The sequence below is a fragment of the Triticum aestivum genome, chromosome 4B, assembly GCF_018294505.1.
Source record: "Triticum aestivum cultivar Chinese Spring chromosome 4B, IWGSC CS RefSeq v2.1, whole genome shotgun sequence".
In the NCBI taxonomy this organism is placed as follows: domain Eukaryota; kingdom Viridiplantae; phylum Streptophyta; class Magnoliopsida; order Poales; family Poaceae; genus Triticum; species Triticum aestivum.
In genome coordinates this window covers 561,856,661-561,865,692 of record NC_057804.1, presented here as the reverse complement: position 1 = coordinate 561,865,692, position 9,032 = coordinate 561,856,661, and the positions used below count along the sequence as shown (strand labels likewise).

Here is a 9,032-nt window from a genome sequence, read left to right as displayed (position 1 = left end):
TCCGAGAGGATCCGAAAGCGTTTCGGGGTCACCGGAAGGGTTTCGGTGAATATCGGGTAATACCGGATACTACCAATAAATTATATATAGGTGAAAAATGTTTCCGAGGAAGTTAAATTATATATATAATTTAATATCAATGGGCCTAAAAAGGCCAAGAGGTGGAAGACAACTTGGGCCAAAAAGGTCCAAGTGGGAAAGCCAAATTGGGGAAGGGGGGAGTCAGACTCCTCCTCCCCTTAGGGGGACTCACAAAATACATCAGAGAGCCGCCCAACATACTTTTTCCGCCACTGCAAGTTTCTATTCTCGAGAGATCCCATCTGAAGGCCTTCCCCGGCACTCTGCCGGAAGGGGAATCGACCACGGATGGGCTCTGCATCAACCTTGCTACTCTTCTGATGATGTGTGAATAGTTTACCACAGACCTACGGGTTTATAGCTAGTGGCTAGATGACTTCTTTTCTCTCTTTGATTTTCAATACAATGTTCTCCTCGATGTTCTTGGAGATCTATTCGATGTAATCACTTTTTAGACATACTTTCGTTCCTACACCAATTGAGGTGGAAGGGCATATGGCTGACGATCTCGGGGCGGAACCACTACAACGTGAGGGTTGTGGCGCACTGCTCAGATGGTCCTTGTGATGGAACCAGCCATCAAGGTTCAAGTTCTAAATTTATTTCAGCCTTTCCGACGATGTTTGTTCAGTAAGAGGAGACTTCCCGTCTGCGACACATGTGGAGAGGGATGAAAGCGGAGCGTTACTAGCGAGACGCGGGGGGTAGGGAACTTTACGTTTTTTGTAAGCTTTTTTAGTATATATAAATCTTTTGCCCTTTTTTTGAATTTTATTTTTTTGCCCTTTTTCATGGCCATGGTAACTTGAGGCTATGCTTAAATCTCTCAACCTCACCACATGCAAAGGTTAGAGAGAGAAATGCGGGAACAAACGGCGGGCGCGGGCACCCTGTTCCCTCTCTCTCCCCTCTCCAATCCTACGGAGAATGGGAGCGAGCCATTTTCCCTCCTGTTTACAACCAAGAACCAAAACTTCCCCCAAACTTGTTTGGGGATCTTTTCCCCGCATTTCTGGGCCTCCTGCCAGATTCCGTCAGCTGTTGATCTGGAGAATCGCAGCTTCCTGATTTGAGATCCGCAGCAGCACAGGTATGTTCCGCTTTCCGATCACATACTTGTTTGAATCTGCGCGACATGCTGTGCATATGAGAACCCTGAATGGTAAATTGGTGCGATTTCTTTGCAGGATAGATTAGATCAAAAATCGAGGGTTCTTGCTACCAATCTGCACGTGCATAGGCAAGTGGGGGGGAAACCTGTTACTAGGCTGAGAGCATCGTGATTATTGCAGAAATTTGGCTCATCGGCGAAGTTCCGTTGAATTCCATCTTATGGAACCCGACGTTGGCATGAGTAACCAATGTTGCAGGATTGATGTTTCCTCATTTACAATCTGGTGTGATCTGAGAATATTTGTGCCGCACTAATGGGAGGTTCACAGGACAGGCTGGGCATTTGAGCAACCTACATGCAAATTACCGGTGCCCTGATCTTTCATGGCTGCGAAAGCTCGTGCGAGGCCGCGATACTCTTGGCGGCGATTCTGGTTGGTGCTGTGCCATGCCTTGAGCGAGTGCTTCCTCATCGTAATGCTGCTTGTGGTCGCCGTGGTGTCGTATACCGCGACGAGGTTCGCGCGCATCTGCAGGATCCGCTCACCGTGCATGCTGTGCTCAAGATTGGACAAGGTTCTGCATGACAAGGCCTGGTTCTCGGAGGAGCTGGTTTGTGCAGCACACAGGGTGGAAATCGCGCGTTTATCGTATTGCCAGATTCACAGCAAGCTCGCACATTCTGATGATCTATGTGGAAAGTGCTTGCTTTCATGCTCTGGACCAGTTGGTAAACCAGGTAACCCAACAAACATGAGCATTAAGGAGAAGGCGGGGCACACACAACGATGTTCTTGTTGTTCGGAGCCATTCACGAAGAGAGACAACGCGCACAAGTTATTTGAGGAGGTGAGTGGCAGGCCTCAGAATGATGGCATGAGCAAAGTGAAGGAGAGAAGCATGGCCACGGCAAGCGTTGGGCATTCTTCGGATGAGGATTTTGATCAATTGCCTTACGGAGGTTACAGAAAGCTACATGACTCTCAATCAGAGATTCATGTCTCAGATGATGATGTTGGCAGCGATGCAAAGCCTTATGAAGCTAAACGTCGAACCAGAGATCTTGACGAGCACTCGAAGGCTGTGCCTGGGCAAGTTCGTCAGGAGCTTCCGAAACAGAAAAGTATGTATCGTTTTCCAAAATGCTATAATCCTTATCTAACTTGAACTATTTCTGAGAATGTCAAATTTGTGAAATGTAGCTTTTCTGGTTGGTACTGAGGAGGTCGGCGATTTAGAGGGTGTTTCACGAAGCCCTGACCAGGAAGCTTCTGCATCTAACGGGGCCCGCTCAACTACAAACCATTATGTCAACCGCAACAGTAGCATGAAGAATGCTCCTGGTGGTAGAGGCAATCTTAGATCTCCTCGATGGTCTGAAGTAATCTCCGCTAAGGAAACCAATTCAACAACACATGAAGAAGTGAAGACATTCATGTCCCAGTTGTCTTCTGCACGAGGCCTCGATGGTCCTTGGAGTGAGGTGGCTGCTAGCCCCAGAATCAGCATACAGATTGATGAGTACAGTCAATCTGATGCCACTGATGGCAGACAATTCCTTGATCTGGAACCATCTGATGGCCATGTTCCAACTGAAGCTGAAGGTGAGATCTCCCTTGAGTCCCTGAAGAAGCAATGTGAGCTTAACAAGAAAAAACTAAGCATCCTTTATAAAGAGCTCGAGGCAGAACGGAGTGCTTCGTCTGTCGCAGCAAGTGAAGCGATGGCCATGATCAATAGGTTGCAAGTGGAAAAGGCTGCAATGCACATGGAGGCGCTGCAGTATCTCCGGATGATGGAAGAGCAGGCTGATCATGACCAAGAAGAAATTGGAAAGCTAAATGACTTGCTTACAGAAAGAGAGAAAGAATTGCTTGACCTGGAAGCTGAACTCGAAAGTTATGAGAGCAGGTTCCGCATGGAACCATTTGATCTCGGAAAATTTGACGCTATTGATGGAGATATGGCACTCAGAGTCTTGGATAACTCAGATTTTGTGAGGAATACCATCTTTGGTTTTGAAGATGAGAAGGCCAAAATTTTGGAATCCTTGAGCAGATTAGAGGAAACACTTGGCATGCCTTACACAAATAGATTTGATTTGGGTGGCACAACTGATAGCCTACAGAGTGGGTCACTGAAAGATCATCCAAGTGATTGGCCTGGCCAAAGTGTAGAAAACTCAGAATTGGCATGTCGGAGTTCACTATTGCCTCAGGAGCACTTGAACGAGGAACCACACTTGAACGATGACTCACTGAGAGATCATCCAAGTGATGGGCCTGGCCAACATGCAGAAAACTCAGAACTGGAATGTCGGAGTTCACTAATGCCTAAGGAAGACTTGAACAATGAATCACTGAGAGATCATCCAAGTGATGGGCCTGGCCAACATGCAGAAAACTCAGAATTGGAATGTCGGAGTTCACTAATGCCTCAGGAAGACTTGAACGATGAATCACTGAGAGATCACCCAAGTGATGGGCCTGGCCAATATGTAGAAAACCCAGAATCAGAATGCCAAAGTTCACCATTGCCTCAGGAAGACTTGAAAGATGAATCAGTCTCTTTACAACGAAATGATGAAAATCAATCTGCTGAGAATCAAAAATATGTTGGCCCATGTTCGCGCTCAGATGACGATAAAATTAGTTCCATGGAAAGCATTAAACAAGAAATTTTGCTCTTGAATAGTAGATTCATGGCACTTGAAGCAGATCAGAAGTTTCTCAAGCAGATATTGAGTTCTCTTAAATGTAGTAGTGATGCAGAACAATATGTGCAGGAGATAACTAGTCATTTGAGGGAGCTCCGAAGAATTGCTACCGAGCAGAGAGATAGGACAGCTCTATGAGCTCAAAATTGTTCAGCATTCAGAAGGTAATAATAGGCCATAGTTGTAGCCCATCTGTTGGCAATGAGTTTGAGAACATGCTGTGGAAAAACAAAATATGTAGTATAGCTTATAGGATGTGTATCAGGATAGGTTGATGTTCAGCAGACCTTATGCATTGTATGAGGTCCACCAAATGTACTGCAAATATCTTTTGAAATTATTAGCCTTAGGTTGATTCTTCCATCGAAGTGCCTCAAGTCAATAATCTCACACAGGACACATCTCACCAATTACCAGTGTAGTGTATGAACTTCCAGACATTCAGTCACTTGGTGTTATATAATGTGATCCCTAGCATTACTCTACTCTTTTTCCTTGTAACCTACAGCAACAACTTGTTGAATCAGGGTGATCATTAGATCTTACACAGTTCCTCCGTTGTGTATCCTTAAGTAACCTCTGACCTTGTGTCATATCCAAATGGAACATATAGCACAAGTTACTGTTTCTTGGACTTGGAAAGAAACAAGTTATTGTTTCAGCAGTGTCGAAATAACCGAAGGACTTGGTGGCGTGTCATGATGTTTATTGACATATTACATATTACAATGTGGAGATTCTTTTCCAGTCTCTATTTTCTTTGTCTGTCGACGTGTGTCGATCGGCGATAACACGCGAACTTCATGATGCCCAGTGCCCCCAGTTGGGAAGTATGGCAGTAATCTCGCTGTGACCTTGCAAAACCTGGGATACGATGCATGCTTCTGTGTTGCACCGAGGTGACTGGGGAACAGGAGAAGGGACATGGAATGTAACTAGGCTGGAGGAGAAGTGGAATTCTACAAGCAGAAAATAGCACGAGCGCTTCGAACTTATTCCCCGGGTTGACAGCCACAGTGGAGCAGTCATGCTTCCGCCAGGGCCTCGGATTTCAGTTTGCACTACATGTAGAGAAGATCGCCATCCTAGGAGCTGAGGTAATGCGGAGACTTCGGAAGAGTCGACCGCACAGGCAACACACACTACATTTAGGGTTCGTCATCACTGTTTCGTCATCACCGTTTTGATAGTCAATCTCAGGATCTCAGACCATGGTGTCATCATCGATCACGTATATTTTAGGGGCTGTTAGGCAATCCTCCCGCTCCGTGAAATCTCAGGATCTGTGGAGCACCTCCTTCCCCACTTCGCGATTTCGAACTGCCGCTCCACCAGCTCCAGGAGCAGAGTTGTGGAGGGGAGCGAATCCGAACAGGCCCTTAGTGTTTGCTTGACCCGCTTTAATCTATTTCTATGGCTAACTTGCCACAACAGATTATAAAATAAGCACGACACACTTCAACAATCGCAAACTGAGACATAACCGTAGTTAGGCAAAGATAGACGGCCACTGCACAGTTATCAATAGATCACACGAAGAAAGGGGGAAACTACCAAAATCACCTTTTTTTATCAAATCATCATGTGGAAGATGACTCGCACCACACTTGCCACTTGGTAAAATCACATTCTCATCAGCAAAAGGCTTTCAAAGAAGCCTGGGCTTTGAACAATCGTTCATCACCTGAGAGCAGCATGATGAACCAGTAAAAATAAAAAAGAATCTATACGCATTTTAAAAAAATACAACAATCTACTACTCAGCATGGCATTAAGCCTGGATGGTGCTTCGCTCCGGTGCCACCTCTAGCATCGACAAAAGGTCGGAAACCACACCGCTAACAGGGACAACATTCACAAAGCGGTCACTGGAACCATTGACTGGCGTCTTGGACAGGACTGAAACTTCAGGACAGGCAGAGCATCCTTCAATCAACTCGGTCCATGTTTTTCCTTCCTCGTTGATATCGGACTCTCTCAAGAGATTCAGTACTTTATCTAGGTGAGCGACATTCCTACCTGCTCCACATCCGGTGGCGGTCGCAGCACCAACTGCATTTGCTAGTGCTAGTGTGCTAATCGCCGGCAACCCGTGGAGGAACCCGAAAGCTATAGCAGCAGTGAAGCTATCTCCGCATCCAACCGTGTCCACGACGCGGATCTATGGAAATACAAAGCATGGTGAATACCAAGTATATGACAATTCAGGAAAAATAACTTTCATTACTTGTGCCAAGAGCACAAAGATCCTTCGTCAGCACAGCAAGTACCTTAAAAGAAGGTGCACATGAAACAGCACTTTCGGTGATCATGATTGAGCCCTTAGAACCCATTTTGATGACAACCCATTTTGTTCGGGTTCCTCTTCTTAGCAATTCTCGCCCTGCCTGAATTGGGTTCCCGATGTTGGTTAGGGACTCAGCCTGTCAAAGCAATAAACAGGAATATGTGAGAAATGAGGCGACAAAATGCTAGAATAAGTACAGCGCACTCATTCACTGTCCTCTAAGCCAGGTTGAATTCAGCAAATAAAAATCTTTAGAAAAGCAGTTGGTGCTTGCCACTGGGATACCTCTCAGTCTTATTTCAGGACAAGTGTTAGCATTTTTTTATTTAGTTATCAGAAGAAAGCAAACATTCAGAGAAAAGTTCAATGTGCCAACTAGAAGCACGGCCTATATAGTACTGATCATTGACAGTTACACATGGAATCACAGGTATGAAGAAATCTGGAAGAGTGTGAACGCAAAGAAGGCATCTGGAACGTACGATATTTGATTCGTTTTTACCAGAGAAACCCATCAAGCAAATGAATGTGACTACAAGACATCTATTGCACTGGATATATACGATAGCTCTTATGTAAACAGATGTAACACCAAACTTTCAGGAAGGCATGCAAAGCCAGTTCAGTCACAAAGGTTTATGAAGGCAGCCAAACCACCAAATCATCACAGAACTTGAATAAAAAACGGGTGAGAACTCGAATATAAATGGGTGCCCAAGCAGCATACATAACCAAATAGTAAATCAGACATAATCCTGCAAACTCATCCAACTTCAGGGCTTATATATGGGTGAACTAACCTCATCTGACGTCAAAAGGAGAACATCGCTGAGCCTCAGAGCGTGCTCCAGTGCTCTCTGTTCATCCCGGTTCCCATGTAAGAGAGATCTTCCACGAGGCCCAGGATCAAAGAATACTGATGTTCCCGCATCAATCGCACAATCAATAGCAGATGCAATCACATCAGGGGAAAATTCATCAAAAGCATATCCATTGCTAAACAATATTTTAGAGTGATGAATGGCTATCTTGGTTTCTGCTGGAAGTTTACGTATCCAACTGAAAGCTGGCTCTTTACTAAAGTCTGCACGGCTGAAGTTGCAACCAATAAATATTTAGTAACGCATAAATCACATAGGCAAGAATATAGGCTAAGGTATTTTTAGTATGATAGGGAGTGCATGAGAACTAACCTGCAGAATCCATGTCTTTGAAATGGATCTACAAGAACCCAGCATAGAAGCGTCTCATAGGCTTGTCGACATGCAGTAACATCAGCATTTTCAAGCATCCCAACAACGCTAATGCCTTCGGCCTCAAGCACATCAAGAAGAAACTTTCCATAAATTTCCTCTCCTACATGTCCCAGTGTGGAGCAGCGAAGCCCAAGCCTAGCTGCAGCAAAGGCCAAATTGCAGTTCCCACCAGCCTCCCAATATTTCTATTCAGTTGATAAAAGACATACTCAGAACAGCATACAGATGGATGTTGCATAATAAAACGACAACTCAGTTCTGATGCCTAGGGTTTTCATCACATGTTCACATTTCTGGTCGCAACGCATCAATCAGAAAAAAATAGAACGTGTGCATTCTTACATCGACTAGTGAAAGCAAGGAGATGTAAATCATGCAATCGCAGCATGTGCATCTAGAACCACACAAAAAGAACGAAGCTACAGCCCTGACGATTCTCACCCGATGCCATTTCTAACGACAAATTATAACGATTAGGCAGCAGAGAGCCGCAGATGCCCTAAATTATAAACGGCGGCAGAACAATTTGGGGGTGTGGAGTGCGAATACAGAGGTTTCGCGCACCGCAACAAGCGAACGGGCTGGGGCTCGACCTGGTCGGGCGGCGAGGCGGCCAGGCCTTCCATGTAGGCCAGGCGCTCTTCGCGCTGCGCGGGCGGGAGGCAGGGCACGCTGAGCACGACGTCGACGCAGAGGTTGCCGAGCGTGGCGAGATCCGTCTCCTTCCCCTCCCCGCCATCCTGCGGCGGGCGCCTCCTGGCCTCGTTGACCGCGCCGGAGACGGCGACAGCGACGGCCGCGCGCGGTCGGACGCCGCCGCCGGCGACGCGGCGGCGGGGAGGGAGGTGCGGGAAGGGCTGCGGCGGGTGGCGCCGCGCGAGGGGGAACGGGGCCCGGGAGACGGTGGCGGGGTTTAGGGTTTGGAGAGCCATCGGAGAGGGGAATGGGGGAGGGGGGTGCGGAGGGAGGGAGGAGGCGGGCCGGGGAAGAGATGGGGGCGGGGAGGGAATCGCAAAATTGGAAGGTGAGCTGAGAGAGACAGAGAGAGAGACAGAGAGATGCGATCGTGCGAATGGAACGGCTCAAGGTTGCATCAGTGTGGAAATTCTCTCTTGGTTATCCGAATCTATTCGATTAGGAAAAGCGGTTGCAATATGCCTCACTGACTCAGAAAACTTGTATGGAAATCTAGAAGAAGAAAACAATATTGTAAATATTGTATAGTACGAGTGAAGGCCATGAAATTCGGACCAAGATTTACGAATAAGGCGAAGAATCACAAAAGTGCATGGTATTTGTAAACGTATGAAGACACACGAAAGTGATCGACTGGGTGTTAGAATATCGTTCCCTTCCCATGCTTCGGCGACGACCCACAGGGGCTTTGTTCTACCTGTCCCCATCGACGAGACCACGTGCCTCCTCCCCCTCCGTCTGTTAGGACGTCGAAGGATGGGGCGGAGAACCCCCCATGCTTCGTTTCAGTGATAAATTTAGGAATAAGTTTAGTGTGTTTTGTCTTCGGTGTTCGATGGTGAGATGATGACGTCGTCGTTGGCGTGGAACGGATCTTGTCCTC

General features: G+C 46.6%; 2 protein-coding genes across 2 annotated transcripts; one reads left to right on the top strand and one right to left on the bottom strand.

Annotated features, from left to right (window-relative positions):
* Window positions 1-944: 944 nt before the first annotated feature.
* Window positions 945-4,271, top strand: LOC123089216 (probable myosin-binding protein 4). The gene is made up of 3 exons (XM_044510947.1): window positions 945-1,171; window positions 1,269-2,317; window positions 2,397-4,271. Exons 2-3 carry the CDS (start codon window positions 1,579-1,581, stop codon window positions 4,046-4,048), a joined length of 2,391 nt encoding a protein of 796 aa, XP_044366882.1. The 5' UTR covers window positions 945-1,171; window positions 1,269-1,578; the 3' UTR covers window positions 4,049-4,271.
* Window positions 4,272-5,461: 1,190 nt separating this feature from the next.
* On the bottom strand, window positions 5,462-8,433 carry LOC123093251 (fructokinase-1). The gene is made up of 5 exons (XM_044515159.1): window positions 8,047-8,433; window positions 7,391-7,638; window positions 6,998-7,289; window positions 6,181-6,333; window positions 5,462-6,071 (listed from the first exon to the last, which is right to left on the bottom strand). Exons 1-5 carry the CDS (start codon window positions 8,383-8,385, stop codon window positions 5,682-5,684), a joined length of 1,422 nt encoding a protein of 473 aa, XP_044371094.1. The 5' UTR covers window positions 8,386-8,433; the 3' UTR covers window positions 5,462-5,681.
* Between the last annotated feature and the right edge of the window lie 599 nt (window positions 8,434-9,032).

Coding starts and splice junctions, on each gene's coding strand:
- LOC123089216 (XM_044510947.1), top strand. CDS start 1,579: ATGGCTGCGAAAGCTCGTGCGAGGCCGCGATACTCTTGGCGGCGATTC. Junction 2,318..2,396: donor GGAGCTTCCGAAACAGAAAA/GTATGTATCGTT, acceptor TGTGAAATGTAG/CTTTTCTGGTTGGTACTGAG.
- LOC123093251 (XM_044515159.1), bottom strand. CDS start 8,385: ATGGCTCTCCAAACCCTAAACCCCGCCACCGTCTCCCGGGCCCCGTTC. Junction 6,334..6,997: donor TCCTTTTGACGTCAGATGAG/GTTAGTTCACCC, acceptor TTGCTTTGACAG/GCTGAGTCCCTAACCAACAT. Junction 6,072..6,180: donor CATGTGCACCTTCTTTTAAG/GTACTTGCTGTG, acceptor GTATTTCCATAG/ATCCGCGTCGTGGACACGGT.